Source organism: Dendrobates tinctorius, unplaced genomic scaffold, assembly GCF_039654945.1.
Source record: "Dendrobates tinctorius isolate UK_male_01 unplaced genomic scaffold, ASM3965494v1 ptg000011l, whole genome shotgun sequence".
Lineage (NCBI taxonomy): Eukaryota > Metazoa > Chordata > Amphibia > Anura > Dendrobatidae > Dendrobates > Dendrobates tinctorius.
Genome location: NW_027361679.1, coordinates 59,354,195 through 59,375,000, shown reverse-complemented (window position 1 = coordinate 59,375,000; position 20,806 = coordinate 59,354,195). Strand labels below are relative to the sequence as shown.

Below are 20,806 nucleotides of genomic sequence, written 5' to 3'. Positions count from 1 at the left end.
GCCTATGTTAAATAGACAATGTGAATAGCGGTTATCCTGCGTAAGCGCAATGAGTCAGACAAATCTTAGATCTTATACCGTGCCAGTCACTTTCGGGGTACGTACGCTGGCACCTCTTTGGTAGGTGTTAGCGCAGCTGCGCTCAATTACTAATCTAATTGATGTATAAAAGACAATCCTTGGAACCCTTACAAAACAGTTATCAATGTTTTAATGTAAAACTATTGGCTTGTATCGGCATCAATATTTGATGTTTTGTGCCTTTCTTTTTCTGTTTTTGAGCCTTTTTTAATATTGCTGATTGACGTTCCATAGTAATAGTCCCCTTTTTTCTCTCTTCCCTTTTCCTTCTTTTCCCTCCCCTCTCTTGGTGCTTATGCTCTTTTCTATTTTTTTCTTTTAAGGTTGCACACCTGAGGTTTCAACATGCAATTGGACTTTGACAGTGAGCAAAGTTCAACAAATATGGTTAATTATTTTAGGCATTTTCCTCAACTGTACTTGTTTTATTACGTGCTGTCATTTCATTCTGTTCAAAAAAGTCATTTCTAAATAAAAGTATAAAGCTAAAGAAAAAAAATGAAGCAAAATAACTCTAAAATCTGACATCCAGTACGCATTCAATAATGCATAAAAACTGAAGGAAATATGGCATTTTTTATAGTGCAATGTACATAAGATTTTTTTTAGAGCTGGAAGACGGGGAAGAGGGAGCCAATTAGGAAATTACTTGGGTTATAAAGCAAAGTTATGGTAGCAAATATATGGAAGCTTGTTGATTTTGGTTTACTACCGACTAGTTCTTTAATATTACAAGTGAGTCTTAGGTAAAATTGCAATTTTCAAACTTTAAATGATTATCCCTTTAATCCAGATAGTCATACTACAGAAAAACATTAATAAATAACATTTCCCACATGTCTGCTTTACATCAGCACCATTTTTAAAACGCTAATTTATTTTGTTAGCCTTTTAGGAGGTTTAAAAATGTCGCAATGCTATGGCAAACATCAGGACCACACATTCATGATCTCAGTGTGTCAATTAGATTAAAGTGCAAGCCCCCACAATCTATTAACCATTTATTTGATGTAGTCACTTTTGACAGCAGCAACTAAGGGGTTAAACAGATATGGATGGTGCCAACACCGATCATTTGTGATACAGCAAGTTGTCAGATATAGTGGACAGCCGACAGCTGCTGGATTGTCACCTGTATGGGGATGATATTGCCTTATATCTCAGGTCAGTAAATATACGTATTGGCTGTCACGAAGGGGTTAAAGGGAATCTGTCACCCCATTTTTCCCCATAAGCTGGGGCCACCGCCATCAGGGGCTTATCTACAGCATTCTGTAATGCTGTAGATAAGCCCCTGATGTAACCTGAAAAATAAGAAAAACACGTTAGATTATGCTCACCGGGGGGCGGGGGCGGTGGGTGTCGCAGTCCGGTCCGGCGACTCCCATCTTCATATGATGATGTCCTCCTCCTTGCTTCTCCCTCGGCTCCTGTGTACACGTACTTTATCTGCCCTGTTGAGGGCATAGTAAAGTACTGCAGTGCGCAGGCGCCGGGAAAGGTCAGAGAGGTCCGGCGCCTGCACACTGCAGTACTCAACAGGGCCGATAAAGTACGCATGCGCAGGAGCCGAGGGAGAAGCAAGGAGGAGGACGTCATCGTCGTATGAAGATGGGAGGCGCTGGACGGGACGGCGACACCCATTGGACCGGACCAAACGCCGGGGTGAGTATAATCTAGCTATTTTTTCTTATCTTTCAGGTTTCATCGGGGGGCTTATCTACAGCATTAGATCCGTGCGGCAGGAGATGACCTGCGGCTAGCGCTGCAGATTTCCCGACGGTAGCGGTGGCGTGCGTCGTTCAAATTCTGCGCCAATTCACGGCCGGACTGCGCCTGTCGCTGATTGGTCGCGTCCGGCCGACCAATCAGAGACGTGGGATCTCCGTTACAAACAGAGAGACAGAATTAGACAATTATATAGTAGATTTGCTATCATGTTCACCAAAAATGTTGTGCTATGGAAAATACAAAAAGTAATTGTAAAATAACTTTTACTAGAACATTTAACACATTTCCTAGTTGAAATGTAAAAGAAAATGTGACAGTTTGCTGATATCTGACATAATAGGTCTATTAAGTGAACAAGCCTTTACTGTGCAATTCATCTGAGCACCCATTCACACCTGTTTCTGATGACGAGAGCGAGGAGAATTCTGCATTTACGTTTCTGATTGAACAAATAATAAACATCACATTATCAGACAAAACTCCACCATAAAATGTCATTCCAGAGCAGGGTTTCTCTTTAAATCAGAATACTTAAAAGCACATAGAGTAGATATTCTCTGAAAAGTTTGAAGCCCACATCTGGCTTTGTCCTACTGACAAACTAGTCCATTGTTGTATTAACCCCTTTCACATCTTAGACATATACTGTAGCTGCATCTAAGGTGGGCTCCCCCTGTTTGTTGTGGGCTCTCGTGATGATCCCGCAACTTTTCTGGCACATGTCAGCTGATTTCATCACCTGTGATGTGCCCCTAACAGCCGTGGGAGGATTCACGATCCATCCATGGCTGTTAACATGTTAAATGCTGCTGTCAATCTCTGAAGGGGAACAAAAAACAGACACTCAAAAACGGAAAAACCCAAGGTGGTGAAGGGGTTACAGAATGACTTATAAAATTTTGCAATATAAACTTCATACTTTATAAAATGGATCTGATGAAGCTGGTGTACTTGCTCAGAAAATCCATACTTGAATAGCTGTATAATCATGAAATAAAAGTGCGCATTTTATGAGTCCAGACAGAGATCATATTAGGCTGGGAATCTATTTCATGATGTTGGCAGTTTGTAGTATGAATTCTGGTGACAGAATCCCTTTGAAGTCTACCTCCAATTACACAAAGAAATGATTATAGTGCAGAAGTGTGCACAATAACCATTTTTATAAATCACTTGCATCAATGTTTTCTTTGAATAAAAAAAAACACATTTTTGGGTTTTACAATGTATAATTGAAACATGCCATAAAATCAATAAAAAAAAGTTTATTTGCGTTATGTAAACGTAGACGTTGTAATTTTTCAGTTGCTTCCCCCTCAACACTAAAAAGGAAAACTAGAGGCATTCTGCAAATCACAGGATCGACAGACATGTCAATGATCTGCGACATGCGGCCTGGCATTGGTTTGTTGGAAAACATACTTGGGAGACTGGAGAAATGGCCGTAGTAACTGGTCCAATGACCAAATTAATATAACAACAAGCTGTTAATATACCTAGAGGCATCAAGCTACTGTATAATATTCCACCCACACCATAATCCCATGCGTTTGGACTGGTGTGACATTCCCTCATGACATTGCCCACGTGGTCTTTAGACCAATCTCTGACGTCCATACAAAAGAGGGAGGTCTCATTGCTAGAGAGGCTCCATGTGAGTCTCAGTTCATCTGGAGACCATGTGGGCAATGCGTAAGGTGTGTAAAGGCCCTTTTACATTTAGCGATGCACCAGCAATCCGACCAGCGATCTGACCTGGTCAGGATCGCTGGTGCATCGCTAAATGATCGCTAGTGAGCTGTCACACAGGCAGACCTCACAGCGATGCAGCAGCGATGCAGCGCACGATACTCACCTTTCACACACAGCGATCCTGACGTCCTCCCGCCCGCCTCCACGCGTCGCTCGTCTTCACAGCAGGAAGCCCGAACAGGAAGCTGACGACGAGAAATGGAGCCGCCCGATCAGCGATGGACAGCGGGGGAGCCGGTCGGAGGTAAGTATCACACATAGCGATATCACAAAATCGGTGACGTTATAGCGATATCGTGTAAAACCCCCTTAAGTGCGTGAATTTCTGCCCAAGGCAATTGTACGTGATACTGAATAAATTAAAAAAATTTGAATATTTTGCTTCCATTTTGTCATCATCTGCATATCATTCACATGTCTATCGATCCTGGGATTTCTATAATTCCGCAATTTTTTCTTCTTGGTGTTGCAATTTTTCATGGTGAAACGTGTGTCACCTGATTTAGCATGCTTATACAGTGGGGAAACTAAGTATTTGATACACTGCCGATTTTGCAAGTTTTCTCACCTACAAAGAATGGAGAGGACTGTAATTTTTTATCGTAGGTTCACTTCAACTATGAGAGATAGAATTTAAAAATATAAAAAAAACAAAAAAAAACAGAAAATCACATTGTATAATTTTTAAACAAGTAAATTGCACCTTATTGTATGAAATAAGTATTTGATCACCTACCAACCAGCAAGAATTCTGACTCTCACAAACCAATTAGTAGTTCTTTAAAAAGCCCTCCTACTCTGCACTCATTACCTGTATTAATTGCACGTGTTTGACCTTGTTACCTGTATAAATGACACCTGCCCACACGCTCAATCGATCACACTCCAACCTCTCCACCATGGCCAAGACCAAAGAGCTATATAAGGACAACAGGAACAAAATTGTAGACTTGCGCAAGGTTGGGATGGGCTACAGAACTATAGGCAAGCAGCTTGGTGAGAAGGCACAATTATTAAAAAATTAAAACTCTTCAGATTTTGTATTAGTCTAGCCTGATGAAGAGATCTGAGTAGTCTCGAAAGCTTGCAATTTATTACCATCTTTTCAGTTAGCCATTAAAAGGTATCAACCACTGAGGACTCTCAAATCTTCTGGATATGCCATTTTCTGATGTAAAAATGTAGATTCTCCATGAATCTTTACTTACATAGGATCATTGAAAGAAGCTTGCTGTGGGCAGAACATTCGAGTCTGATCTATTTAATACTTTCTCTGATATCAAACTGTCACTGTTCTGAGAAAAGTATAATGCATATTGTGATAAATACAATATGTCCCAATGTTATGTTATGGGGCAGCAAGGTGGCTACGTAGCACTGAAGTCCCGGTATCTAATCCCAACAAGGACAACATCTGCAAGAAGTTTGTATGTTCTCTTGTGTCTGTTTTCTCAGAGGACTCCAAAGATATACTGTTAGGAAATTTAATTTGTGAGCCCCAATGGTGACAGTGATGTCAATGTCTGTAAAGTGGTCTGAAATATGTAGGCACTATTGTGTGCAAAATGTGTTTCCCATTAACCCAATCCCAAGACACCAGTGCCCATGGCATTTGATGAACACCTCAAGCTCATGTGGCCCTGATCTAATTATTTCTATTGCATATGTTGCATTTGAGGGATTGGAAAAGTGGGAATTATCTTTAATTGCGGTCATTGCAATGGGGTGTCAGTTGTATATTGAAGGCATATTTTGGTCCCATAAAAATAGTTTAAAATTGTCACAATTATGACAAAAAGTGACAACAGTTGCACATTTTGCGTACTTAAACAGATGGACAACAAAAAACTACACAAATTAAGTCCAGTTCAACTTAATTTTGTCCTATAAAGAATGGCTTCAAATGGGGCACACCTGAATCCTGTTTTCCAGGGATTCAGATGGATGTCCTGGATGGAAGCCATCAAACCATTGCTGAATACAAAGTATACTTGGCCTAAGATGTTGTAGGTCTACATAAAAAGTTGAGACACCACAAGAACATATTTTTCCAGCTACATTGTTAAGTTATGACCCATAGCAGCCTTTTAATTACCCAGTTATGCATGTCAGTAAATCTAATATTATTGATAAAATTAGTAGAATGCATTTGTTTCACTCATCTGGTCTTCTTGCGCAGCCACAGACACACATGACTTACCTTTTCTTGCTTTTTATCAGTGTAAAGAAATAGTTTTGTTCCTCGCAGTTCAGTCCAGTACTTGACTTCCTAGAAACCAAAAATAGCTTTCTAATTATATAGAATAATAAAAATTTATACAAGAGTCTATATTCCCTAGCAGAGAATAAATTATTTTGAGAGTGACAAATATTGGCACAAATTAGTACACATACTGGAAACAAAGGCGCAGATTGATCAATGTAATTTCACCTTTTTTTTAGCAAATAGAAAAATATATTGGGTTTTGGATAAACCTATTGTTTATTAAGTCGCTGGGCCATTCTTGTGCTTGAAATGATGAGTAGGGTTTCAAAGTTGCACCAGTGCATCATCTAAAGGATTTCTTCCTCCAAGATGTTCACGCTCTTAATGTTTGATGCCCATTACCCTTGGGGAAGAGCTGCTGCACCGTATGTACACGATCCAGTAAGAATAAACCTTCTCCATTGTATGTACGATGTACGAGTAAGGCTTTGCTGGAGCCTCGGTCACAGATTTTTTTCACTTTAATCGGAAGGAGCAGTTATTTTTTTTCCCAGTAAAATGACATGAAGTAAAACTGAATGACCCAATAGTAGCTAAGAGGATCTGTTCGTAACATTTGTGTTCATCATTTGGCCGATGATCCATCCACCGTATCAATTCTGGTTTTCCGTTTCTGCAACAGGAAAACAAAATTCCACATTCAGATGAGAACTTAGCCCTAGGGTTTGTTCAGATGAGCGTATTACATGGACATGCACTGTTGGATTAAAATCGGACAGTGTAAGGACCATGTTATTCAATAGGGCAGTTCAGACAGTTTTTTTCACATGGACAGAGATTCCATGTAAAAAAAAAAAATAACAGCATGCATTACCGGTTTCCATATTTTAGATGGTGTTTGCTAATTCAAGTCTATACTTGTGGAAAACAAAAATTGGATCCCATACAGAACATCCATATTGCATCCGATTTTTACAGATATATTGCAATTATTAACCTATTTGATCCTGTCCATTTTAAGCTGGTGATGTGTAAGTGTAGGATGGGTGAGGGAGCGATCCTACAGGAATGGGGGGTGACCCACTTCTTGCCGCCGATAGACACGAGACTGAGACAGGGGTTATATTCAACAGGTCAGTTTTTATTGGCCGCCTCTCTGACGACCACCGCCATGCATCACAGGAATTTCACAGTCCTTTTGTTCACAGACCAGGGGACCTTCACTGTCGTGGCGTCCTTTGTGGCTCTTCTCACTGTGGCTGCCCTAGGCCAATCCACCATAGCGCTTCACCATTCCAAGTACACCGTCCGTTTGGCACCCCCCGTCTCCGTCTGCGGCTACTGTCCTCTGGGCCACCCCGTGACCATCTCAACTGTCAGTTCCTCTCTGGAGGCTTTCTACCGTCTCTCTCACTACAGCATAACCTCCTTACTAGTGAGCTCCCCTGGCTGACTGGACTTTCCAGAACCTTCCCTGACCTCTTATACTCCCAGTCCTTGTAGCTCCGCCCACTATCACCTGACAGTTAATTTGACCAATGGCAGCTACACAGTCACATTCCTACACTCCCCACTGCCCTCTAATGGTCAAACTACAACACGGCACCTTTTTCTCTTAATCTCAGCGCTTTTGTATCTACACTGCACTACCTCTCTGCCTCTTACTACAGGCATCCGTCAGTTCAACCTCCATACATAAGTACTGATTCACATGGATGTATAAAATAGACACACAGCTCACACACGGATGAAATTCGATCGATTTTTCATACAGTTGTCTGAACCTGACCCATGGACTCTTTCATATGTACGTTTTGCACATACAAGTTTTATTCTTGTTCTTCATTTCAACACCAAATATGTGGTTACATGTTATAGAGTCTCTTGCAAGCTTCAATCCATAGGGCACACTATCCAAACATCGCTGGAACATTAAATATGGATTCCTCCAACACAGTGTCTTTGGCATGCATGATAGCTTGGAGATCATTAACTTTTCTTTTCTTTCAGTGTGTAAAAGTCTGTTGGGGGGTGTCCTTCAGGATTGGCTCAATAGACACAATCATAATTTAGTAAAATGGATCTCCAAGCTGTCATGCCTGCAATGCATTCGCCTAAATGAGACGCTATCATCATAAAATGACCTTTTAATCAAATCAGCATTTTGTGTTAAAGGTAACCTGTCACCCTTGGATAGTGCTATTTACCAGAAGATATAGGGTTACTCTACAGATAAATAGTGTAAGAGTTCGCTCACATCTGCATATTGAAAATTGCTCCGATGTTCATCTTGAAATTTTGGACAAGTGTCAGGTGAGTGTCATGCGTATTGTCAGGCGAGTGCAATGCAAGTCTGCAATATTTTTCTTGCCTAGCATCTATATGATATGCGCATGTATTCCAATGCAATACAGTTTTAGCATCATCTTTTACATATTATAATTCTCTTTGTAATTTTGAGCTAGTTTTCAAACTAATGAATCAATCTTACATAAAGAGATCGATCGATCAATAGATAGATAGCTAGACAGATAGATAGATAGATATTAGATATACAGTTGGGAAAATAAGTATTTGATACACTGCCGATTTTGCAAGTTTTATCACCTACAAAGAATGGAGAGGTCTGTAATTTTTATCATTAGTACAATTCAACTATGAGAGACAGAATTTAAAAATAAAAAACAGAAAATGACATTGTATGATTTTTAAATAATTAAATTGCATTTTATTGCATGAAATAAGTATTTGATCACCTACCAACCAGCAAGAATTCTGGCTCTTACAGAGCTGCTAGTTTTTCTCTAAGAATCCCTCCAACTCTGCAGTCATTACCTGTATTAATTGCACCTATTTGAATGCTTTACCTATATAATAGACACCTGTCCACACATTCAATCAATCAAACTACAACCTCTCCACCATGGCCAAGACCAAAGAGCTGACAGCAGAGACAAAATTGTAGGTCTGCACAAGGCTGGGATGGGCCACAGGACAGTAAGCAAGCAGCTTGGTGAGAAGGCAATAACTGCTGGCACAAATATTAGAAAATAGAAGAAACACAAGATGACTGTCAATCTTCCTTGGTCTGGGGCTCCATGCAATATCTTGCTTCATGGGGTAAGGATAATTCTGAGAATGGTCAGTAATCAGCTTAGAACTACACGGGAGAACATAGTCAATGACCTGAAGAGAGCTATGACCACAGTCTCAAACATTACTGTTAGTAACACACTAAAGGGGGTTTTACACATAGCGATATCGCTAGCAATATCGCTAAAGCATCACAACGCAGCAGCGATATTGCTAGCGATATCGCTATGTGTGATACTTACCTCTGACTGGCTCCCCCGCTGTCTATCGTTGATCGCGCGAGATCGCGCAGCTCCATTTCTCGTCGGGCGCTTCCTGCTGGCGCCGACGAGCGACGCGTGGACGTGGACGGGAGGACGTCAGGATCACCACGTCTGAAAGGTAATGACCGCTGTATCGCTGCTGCATCGCTGTGAGATCTGCCTGTGTGGCAGCTCACTAGCGACCCTTTAGCGATGCACCAGCGATCCTGACCGGGTCGTATCGTTGTCGGGATCGCTGGTGCATCGCTAAATGTAAAGGGGCCTTTAGCCTTCATGAATTAAAATCCTGCAGGGCACTCAATGTCCCTATCTTCACACCAGCACATATCCAGGCCTGTTTGAAGCTCGTTAATGACCATCTGGATGATCCAGAGAAGGCATGGGAGAAATTCATGTGGTCTGATGAGACCAAAACAAAACTTTTTGGTATAAGTCGTGTTTGGAGGAAGAAGAAGGCTGAGTTCAGTCCTAAGAACACTGTCCCAACCGTGAAGCATGGTGGGGGAAACATCATACTTTGGGGGTTGTTTTCTGCAAAGGAGACAGGATAACTGCACCATATTGAAGGGAGAAGGGATGGGGTAATGTATAGCGAGACTTTGGCCTACATCCTCCTTCACTCATTCCATCATGACAAGGACCCTGAATACAAAGCCAGGGCAACTATGGAGTGGCTCCATAAGAAGCATTTCAAGGTTCTGGAGTGGTCTAGCCAGTCTCCAGACCTGAACCCAATGGAATATCTTTGGATTGAGCTGAAACTCAATGTTGCCCAGCGACAAACCCGAAACCAGTAAGATCTGGAGGAGTGAGCCAAAATTCCTACTCCAGTGTGCGCAAACTTGGTCAAGAACTACAGGAAATGTCTGACCTCTGTAATTGCAGACAAAGGTTTCTATACCAAATATTAAGTTCATTTTTTCTATTGTATCAAATACTTATTTCATGCATTAAAATCATACAATGTGAAAATCATACAATATGATTTTCTGGATTTTTTTTAAGATTCTGTCACACAGTTGAAGAGTACCTACAATAAAATTACAGACCTCTCTATTCTTGTAGGTGGGAAAACTTGTAAAATTTTCAGTGTCTCAAATACTTATCTTCCCTACTGTATAATAGATAGATAATAAATAGTTCAATATTAGTTAAATAAAATGGATAACTAGAATAGAAGAAGCACCAAGCAGCTTGTATATAGGAGTAGCAACAGATAGATGTCCTGCAGATATATAAATTCCAAAGCACCCTACATATAATAAACTTGCACCCTTTAGTGCCTTTGTTGTGACACTAAGGGTGTTTAGCCTTGTTTAACCTAATTAATAAATAATAAAAAGTGGCATCCCCCTATTTTTGATAACCAGCAAAGGTAAAGCAGACAGCTGTTAGGTGATATTATCAGGCTGGGAAGGTCCCTGGTTATTGTGCCCTTCCCAGCCAAAAAATGCCAGCCCTCATCCACCCCAAAAGTGGTGAATCACATTAGATGTGCCAATTCTGGTGCATCACCTTTATTCTTCCCAATTGCCCTGGTGCATTGGCAATTGGGGATTAAGGGGCTTGGGGTTGATGTCAGCTATGATTTGTCAAAAATCACAGCTGCCATGAGGACATAGTGTTAGTAATGGAGAGGTGTTTATCAGACACCCCCGTTACCAACCCAGTAAGCAATCGTAAACACACACAAAAATATTTTCTTTGAATAAACACTCCCCTACACTTTCCCGGGTTATCCAATTTATTAAAAAAACAAAACCCCATGCAAGTCTGCCACGTTCCAGGGAATGTGATGTAGTTAACAAAATCTGAAGTAGTCCACAAATGGATACCTGTAAAACATAAAAAGAGGGGGAAAAACAAGACATGGTCCCACGTTCACCAATTTATTAGAAAGTAAGTGTCCCAAGCAGGTCCGACGTAGTCCAGCACTTCCCACAACGTTGCCCAAATCCATAGATAAAAGTCTTTGGAAACTAGTTCTGAGTCTCCATAGACTTTTAACTGCAGCCACTCACGGTTCATGCTGCGCTCCGTGAGACCCAGTGGCTTTGAACAGCAGTGACATCAGTAACTATAATGCTCAGCACAGACGCTGGGTCACACTGCCCTCATTGATACTCTGATGAGCGGTATAGTTACGTCACTGCTGTTCATAGCCACCAAGTTTTGCAGAGTGCAGTGGGACCCGGGGACTCTGATGAGTGCTGACATCAGTTCCAGGCAACTGTGAATAGCAGTAAAGTTACTCCTATGCATTGCTACTGGGGCCAAATTCGGGAAAAGCTGGACTACGTCGGATATGTGTGAAAACATCTTGTTTTTCTTTTTCTCTTTTTATTTTTCAGGTATTTGTGACCTGTGATAGATTTGCTGGACTACATCAGATTCTCAGGTATGTGGCGGAATTGCATTTTTTTTTTTTAAATAAATTGGTGAACCAGGGAAAGTGTTGGGAAATTTTTGTGTGTTTTATTTTTTATTACTGGGTTAGTAATGGGGGTGTCTGATAGATACCTCTCCATTACTAACACCAGGACTTCATGGCACTTGTGATTTTTGACAAATCACAGCTGACATAAACCCCAAGCCCAATTATCCTGCTTGCCACCACACCAGGGCAATTGGGAATAGTGAGGTAAAGCACCAGAATTGGCATACCTAATGTGGAGCACCACTTCTGAGGAAGCTGCTGCGGACTGGTATTTTTAGGTGGGGAATGGCCCAATAACAATGGACCTTCCCAGCCTGATAATATCAGCTCACAGCTGTCTTCTTTACCTTTTCTGGTTATCAAAATTAAGGTGGACCCCATGTTGTTTTTTTTAAAATATTTATTAGGTTAAACAAGGCTATAAATCACCCTTTAATGCCACATGAATGACAATAGAGTGTGAAAGTTTATTTTATATATATATATATATATATATACTAGCTGAAGAGCCTGGCGCTGCCCGGGCATAGTAACTAACTGTGGTTAGTTATAGCAAATCATAATTATCCTCCATCCCATAGTCGAGTGCCCATATACCCATCACACATCCTCCATCCCATAGTCTCATGCCTATATACCCATCATACATATTCTCCATCCCATAGTCCCATGCCCATATACCCATCATACATATTCGCCATCCCATAGTCCCGTGCCCATATACCTGTCAAACATATCCTCCATCCCATAGTCCCATGCCCATATACCTATTATGACATCATCGTCACAATGGCAACCATTGTTATAGCATCTTCGCCATTGCAACCTATTATCGTCAGGAACACCGCACTGTACTTGCTCACTGAGCCAGTGCGCATGTCCTGAGTGTCAGGAACCTGTCAGCGCCGGCGTGCAGCCTCCGCTGAGCAGGGACTCACCCGCACTGTAGGGGTACCGGGGTCAGGTACAGCCAGAAAGTACCGATGCACAGGACCTGTGGATGCTGAAGTTTAGCAAGCAGACACGGGACCTACGGTCATGTGACTGCAAGGGGGCGGGGCTTAGCGTCCTGCTTAGTGAGATGGAAAGACACTATACAGAATCACTCAGAGTCAGGCAAAATGGGGTTCATACACAGAGATAGCCATAACGTACCAAGGATGAGACAGATCGGATAGTCAGGGCCAAGCAGCAGTCAAAACCAAACAGACATAGAAGGTACCAAGCAGAATCCAAAGCAATATCCAGAGAACAGACCGAGTCATACACAGATTATCAAGCAACCAGAACACAGCAAAAACACACTTAGGGGTCACCACACTATGCCAAGGGCAAGAGTATAACTGACAGGGATGGGAGCGTCCTGAGGCTATAAATGTCATGATCACGTGTGTCAGGAAGCAGATGTTTCCGCAAGGCGGACCCATAACACACGTGACCCTGGATACACCGCCTCCAGTGGGGCGCATTTAAATAATAAAACGTGCAGGTGGATACGCCGCCTCCACCTGGCGAATTTAGGTATTACACGTTATACATACAATAATCAAATAATAAAGGGGGAACCTGGGAAACTTTAACAATGGTGGGCCCTGCGATAGGGAATGGGGGACGTGGAGACCTCCTAAGCTCCCCTGAGCCAGTGTCCCTGCACTCCTTACATTCCCTAAACAGGCTCCGCACCTGTCGCCGCATGCGTACCTTAACGCCCTTGCTCACCCTGACCCTAAACCCTCACTAGGGAATGGGTCGGTGCGGAGACTAATCCCACCACTGCACTAATAACACACATGAGGAAAGAGACAATACAGGGGAAACACCACTTAGCTTTGCTCTGTTGCGTGCGCTCCCAGCAACAGAGCCCACCACCTGCGTGCGTCTTCTCCTCCACCCGGATCCATCACCATAACAGGATCCTTCACCTTAGTGCAGCCTTGGAGCAGAGTCCACCACCAGTTGCAGCTGCTTAGAACCAGAGTCCCAAGGATGAGTTCAGCTTCTGACCCGAAGTCGAGCATGCTTGAGTCCAGTTCAGCAGCCAAGTCCCACATGGTGAGTGCCACTCTCTTCCTAGTCGCCACTCCTCTAAGCCATGCCCGCACTTCCCGCCGACACCATAAACTGCGACTCCATCAGAGCATGCCAGTCCTTCCTGCAGACACCATTAGCTGGCACTCGTTCTCTCTGGCTGACTGCGCAGGACTCCTATCCAGCTCCATCATTCCACCAGGCTCTCCAACAACTCAGCAAGAAATATCACCAGCAGTGAGTGAACACCCTGAGACCCATTTATAGAGTGTCACACCTGAACCATAATTAAGTGCAACCTAACCTAAGGTGCAATACCACAACCACCACTGGGGACAGTCAAAACACCTTTGAACTTAACCAAAGTAAAAAAAGTTCACTTTGTGCTTTTAATACCGCCAGATCCAACACTGGATCATGACAATAAGAAGCCTCTCCCAGAACCAGGGAGAGGCCACAATCATAGCCCCTGGTGTGCAGGTAAGCCTGCACCGGGATCACAACCTTTAACCCCAGAAATGCCAGTCATCTGCACTGGTTCCAGACATTAACCCCACGTGTGCGAGTCAAACCCGCACTGAGATCATGACAATTCTGACATTAGCGTCGTCATGGCAACCATTATATCACAATGAGGGGCGGGGCTTGCAACATATGATGACATCAGCGTCACCATGGCAACCATTATGACATCAAAATGAGGGGTGGGGCTTGAAACACAAACAGACACTTTTTTCCCATTATGTAGATAGGGGCAAAATTGTTTGGTGGATATTTTGCCTCACAACATAGCCTATGACGCTCTCGGGGTCCAGACATGTGACTGTGCCAAATTTTGTGGCTGTAGCTGCAACGGTGCAGATGCCAATCCCGGACATACATACATACATACTTACATACGTACATACATACATACACACATACACACATACACATTGAGCTTTATATATTAGATAATGCTCAAGGAAATAAAGGGAACAGCCTGTTGCAAATGGAATAGTGGTCCCTTTATTTTTTTTGAGCAATATATATATATATATATATATATATATATATATCTTGTGAAATTATATATCTACAGGTAGGCGAATCGGCGCTGTCGGGGTGGTAGCTAGGGCTCTTTGTTACACTGCATTATCCTTAATGTAAGTAACCTTTGTCATTTCATTTCATGCATTTAATTTGCGGTGTACGTGTTTGTTTACTAATCCACAAGACTCTGAATAATCCATAGTAGGCAACAAACTATTCCTCCAGATTTACTTGCACTTGGCACTTATTTGCAAAAATTAGATTAATTTTTTATTTGAATTAATTTTCTCAATTTGATCATGGAGCTTTAAGAGTAGATGCACCATCATATACATAGGCTCATTTATTTATTTATATTTGCACTTTGCACTTTTTTTAGTTAATTTGTTCCATTTAATGATCAAATTTGCATAACTGAGGATTATATTCCCTATATTCCTATTGATGTTAGAGGGGGCAATACAAGGTATTAAGAAGTGAATGTAATTACAGATGTTAACCTATAACAATGTCACAATTAATACGTAATAAAAAAAAAATAAAATACTCCCTTTGCATTTATCACTTCTAGCACATCAAAATACACTTTTTCCTTTATTTGTCAGTGCAAGATGCTCGCATTCTATTTTTCTTTCTCTACGCTAGTTTTCCGATATTTTTCTTTATCCAGTATACCTTTCTGTATTCCTTAACGGGAATCTGTCATCAGGTCTTTGTTGTGTAATCAGAAGACAGCATACTTTATGGGAAAAAACACAGATTTCAGCGACGCCTCTCTTATCAAGCTCCATCCTGTTCTTTTCTTGCAATGATTGTTTTAGCACCAGGAGCTTTAGCACCAGGACCTTATCATTGCTCGGACACAGTAGGTGTGAGACCAAAGGGCCCGTTACACATAGCGATACCGCTAGCAATATCGCTATAACATCGCTGGTTTTGTGACGCAGAAGCGATATTGCTAGCGATATCGCTGTGTCTGATACTTACCTCCAACCGGCTCCCCCCGCTGATCATCGCTGATCGCGCGAGAACGTCCTGGACCATTTCTCTTGTCGGGCGCTTCCTGCAGGCTTCCTGTGGCACCGACAAGCGACGCGTGGACGCGGACGGAAGGACATCAGGATCGCCTTGTCTGACAGGTAAGTAGCGACCCCTGACGGCTGCTATGTCGCTGGTGAGATCTGCCTGTGTGGCAGCTCACTAGCGACCACTTAGCGATGCACCAGCGATCCAAATCATTGTCGGGATCGCTGGTGCATCGCTAAGTGTAACGGTACCCCAAGTCCTACTACATTCTCTCCTGTGATAAGCAGCTCACTATCTATAGACTATGTACATAGAGAGCCTGGTGTGGGCATGGTTAGCTTTCTCAACTCTGCTTCATTGCTAAATCTAAAAATTTGGTGTCAGAACGACTGCAATCAGTATTCTAACTAATATATCTTTGAATTCAGGGTCTCTTTGCAAAAACCTGCTGACAGATTTCGTTTAAATAATCTAATACCTGATCTATGCTGATTTAATTTCTATTTAATTGGTCTACTAGTTTGACCTACATAAGAAATACTGTGTGGACATTTCAATTGGTAAACTACAGTTTTAGGATCACATGTACAATAACTTTTAATAGTTATATTGTTTCCATGTAATGACTCGTGTGAATTCTCCTTTAATAATCGAATAGATTGTAGACTGTAAGCCGTTACGAGCAGGGTTGCCGATATCTTTTCATTAATTATTCATTAATTATTGTATTATCTCTAACTTTGCCCTGCGGTTTCACACCTCTACTATGTTAAAGGTGTGAAACCGCAGCGGAATCCGCAGAAACAATTGACATGCTGCGGAAAAAAAAAACGCAGCAAAACCGCGAGGAAAAAACCGAGCACTGCGGTTTTGAAAACCCATAGGGTTACATGGTACTGTACCATGTCTGCGGAACTGCTGCGGTTCCACATGGCCAAAACCGCAGCGGAACCGCAGCAAAAACCGCAGCGTGTGCACATAGCCTAAAGCTCTGCGGAATATGTTTGAACTATTTAAATAAAGATTAATATTATTATTAGAATGGCAACTTTGACAAATTAAGCATGCATACGTGCCTTTTCGTTCTGTAGTATATTTAAGTTGACTATTCACATCTTTTCTTTTTCTATCTGTTTTTATTAATCGATTTCTAATTGTTTTTACTTTCTGATAAGGAAATATTGATTTATCCCTAAACTAAACTATTGAATACATTAAAGGCATGACTATTCTCATAATGCGACACAGTGTTGTGATCAGTATTCTTAGTATATAGTGTAGTTTCAAATTTATCATGATGTACTGTATATTTAATGTAAAATCTAGATAGTTAAGAGATTGGTTACTATTTTCTGGAGAAAATGTCATAAATTCATGACATGAATTTAAATAATCAACAAACTCCATTAAAATCTCTTCTGTACCTGACCATGCTATGAGTATATAATCTACAAAGCATAGCCATTTTTTAGAACTTTCATATGGACTGATGTTCATATAAAATTAGTCCTATCATGTTGATGAATATATTAGCAAACTTAGAGCTGTGGAGTACCCTACCAAACTCCCCCCACAAATGCAAGTAAAAATCTTCATTAAACATGAAATAGGTTTTTTTTAAGTACAATGTCCAATAACGTTTACAAAAATGTTATATAATTGCTAAGTTTATTATCCTCATACAACTTCACTCTAATTATTTCAATTTCTTCTATACATTTATATATAAACTTTGTACTTTCAGTGTGCACAAGAGCCTGACTTCATCATCATTGAGATCCTGTATTATTTGTATCTTTAAGATAATTAAAAAATGTGCTAACTTTTTTTGAAGAAAAAAATCCAAACAACAGAATCCAAAAAGAATCCAAGAACAGAGACCAATCTGCTAGCCTGAAAGAGATGTTGCCACCCTGAAATGGGATGTCTGTTTTGAGGGCTTGGCTGGTCTCTCTTCTCCCTGCCTTCTCTCCTTTTCAATTTGCACGGACAGTGCGATCTCTTGTTAGCGCATTACTTCTTTCTAAAGCCAGCAAGGCTTTAAAGAAATATTACACAATGAGCAGGGACTGCATTCTGAGCATATGTTGGAATTGACCACTAGTGCATGCTTGGTAGAGCATGGGCTAGCCCATTCAATACACCCACAACTTACATTTAACAGTATGAGGGTGAAAGGTTTCAACCCTTGTTGTAGCATAGTTCAATTTTATTGTCTTCTCTCATAGCATTAGGTTGCTTACCAACCCATTATTTTCTTTGTAGCTAATACTAACTTAGCAGGCTTTGCATTCACGATTAAAAACTATTCTATAATAATTGTATAATCATGAGCAATGTTCCAATGTAGGTGACATGTATGTGTCCTCCCCCTTTTGTTACTGTTTTCCCCCCACATTTCCACCTAATTAAACTGCTCCTATCTAATGCTGAATATGTGGCGCCCCTGAGGCTCAGTCGCCACAGAGGTACTGCATGCACCTCCTCCTGAGCTGTGGTATCCCACCATCCAGGTAAGGTGGAGACTCCTGACCAAACTCCAACACCTGCACCCCACACCACAAAGTAGTGTAGCAAAGCACCTTCGGCGGCTCCCTGCTTGGAGTAGAGCAAAGCACCCATTGGTGGCTCCCTGCTTGGAACACAAAACGTGCTGGGAGGTGGGTGGAGTTAGATTACATTACAAGGAGCGGGAAGAGTTTAGGATTAGAGGTCAGTTGGTTAGAGAGTTGGAGAGAAGAAGATCCCTGGAGAGAGGGATAGATGGATGGAAGTGCTGCAGCAGATCCAAGTGACCTGGGTCTGCTGGCACGGGAAAGGAAGAAAGAGAGCAACATAGACTGAAAGCCTGACTCTCCATAGAAAGAAAGACTAGTACAGAATGTGAGGAGAAAAAGGAAACAGAGGACGTGGGTTAGAAGAGAACCCTTCCTAGAAGTTCCAAGCGCAAGGCCGGGGCCCAGTCCCCGAGGTTGTATGGATACTAATGGTCCTGCAGCAGACACCGGAGGAATAGAAGTAACGACCACTTTATTCCCACACAAGACTTGGGGGCACAACAGCAACTGGATAGTGAGCAAGGACTTAGTAGCAAGAAGTCCCCGAAGCAGGCTACAGCTGTCTGCCGTACAAGTAGAGTTCATAAGAACATCGGACAGGAGGAACTCCCGTGTAACTCAGTGCTAGGAGTACTTCATTTAAAGGCGCTATAAGAGGAGGCGTTCAGAAAGGCACATGTTTGCGGAGTGTTGGAAAGGAGTATTCCATCTGGCCTGGAGGTTGACTGAGTCCCTGACCCGGAGGACACGGCACGGAGGCAGGCACCTGTTTGTACAACAGACTGTGAGTAAAGCTTTGGAACTACATGCCTGGGTGTCCTCCACTTATTCCTGCGCCAACCTGCCCAGCACTTCTACATCCCTTGCGCCTGACACTGCACCATCTACGTGGCACCTCACTTACTCTGCCCTGGGACTACAGCCCTGCCTGTGGAGGGCTATAACATCATTGCTGCACCACACCATCAGTCCCAGAGGATCTGCATGCAGCCTCGGCTTAACACCTCCCTTGCTGAACACCACAGGTGGCGTCACAAACTATTCATTTCCATTACAAAACATCATTCAATCTCCCTTTTACTTGGGCGCCCAGGGCCACGGATCGGGCCACCGCTGATGTGACTTTCCCATCTGAGAGACCGGCCCGGTACCGAGTACCCCATAGCCCTGGGAGGGCGACCCAAAACTTGGCATCACGAACAGCATGACGAGACTCGATGCCATCGGGTTCTGTGTGCCTAAGACTCAAAGTTTTTGAAAATGTGCAGAAGACCCAATTTAATAGACTGTAAAATGAACGCTAAAAATGGCCGCTGGCACGATGAGGAAGGGTGTGACAACATGGGTGGTCCTAAGAAAAGACTGCAGACTGTCCTGGGCCTCCCCGTCTGAACTTCTATGCAACAACGACATGGCCCACCCCCCGAGGGGTTCGTATACTGGCTTGGTATGGAGGAGTTAGAAGAAGACGCCGCCCTCAGAAGGAGGGGTGAGGGCCAGTGGCGGGAAAAGAGCTCAGGCAGGAAGAAGAACGCCAGAATGCCATCTTGGAAGGAGAAGGGACGAGGCCTGTGGAGCGTGCGGAGGTTGAGTTGGATCTCCCCGGCACCAGGGCTGAAGGCACCAACCCCGTCTCCGGGATGAACTGCCAACAGCTGGAGGACGAGATAACCCAGCTGACGTGCCGCCTGCGACTGAGGCAGGAAGCGTTATGGACATTGAACCTGCAGTGCGCCCAGGAAGACCTGGTAGCACCTGAGACGGCTGCAATGACCCCGGCAGCATCTGTGGGCATCTCCCTGCCGCTCCATGTTGCCAAGGGAGCCAAAGCGGAGGAAGAGGAGCTCCCGCCTGGACCTGACGTGGATGCACAGATCCCACTGGAGACCCCCGCAGACCGGGAGCCGCTAGTTGTCCCATCGCCACCTCCGGTATTTGCCTGGGCCACCATGATCATCGCCGATGCCACCGGGAACCCCATCATACCTGTACCGGACCCGAGACAATGCCGCCGGGAGGCACCAGGTATAGATCTGGGCCCTCCTAACGGGTTACCCCCTGAATTTACATTGTCGGAGGCTGGCCTGCGGGAGCTTGAAATGGGGATGTTGGATGAGCCATCCAGGGGCAGCAGGCTGTCAGAAATGGGGAGGTGGAAGAGGTCCCTACTGAGAAGGGTCCGGCTGGGGCAGGCGTGCACGATTCGACACCTACGGGGCTGGGAGGAATCCAGTCTGCTTGGGGATATCGAAATCCCTTGGTCACAAAGCTCCCATGTGGCTGCCTACCAACGCCAACAGGCCGTGGCGTCCCAAGATGTCAGGTCCCGCCCCAGAGCAGCAGTACCACCCGCACGGGAGGAACCGTATCCATTAGTACCAGCTGCTACTTCTACTGCACTCCCGGTGGCAGAGGCATCATTAGCCACCGTTGATATCACCACCCCTGCTGTACCTCAGGCAGCAGCCATGCCAGATGAGAATCAGCAATTTCTCAACCCATCAAAACACCCAGAGCATCTCCCCTGGAAGCAGCCCAAGCAATCAGCTTCCAGAACCCCAGGAGGGGATCACCACCAGTCATGTACAGTAAACTAACT

General features: G+C 43.2%; 1 protein-coding gene across 2 annotated transcripts in view; it reads right to left on the bottom strand.

Moving 5' to 3' along the window:
• The window catches only part of STAP1 (signal transducing adaptor family member 1), a 153,785-nt gene that overhangs the window by 79,259 nt on the left and 53,720 nt on the right, over positions 1-20,806 (bottom strand). For both annotated transcript variants that reach the window (XM_073542587.1, XM_073542591.1), the window contains exon 2: positions 5,765-5,833. In XM_073542587.1, the coding sequence (XP_073398688.1) occupies positions 5,765-5,833 (69 nt within the window). The remainder of the gene's footprint in view (positions 1-5,764; positions 5,834-20,806) is intronic.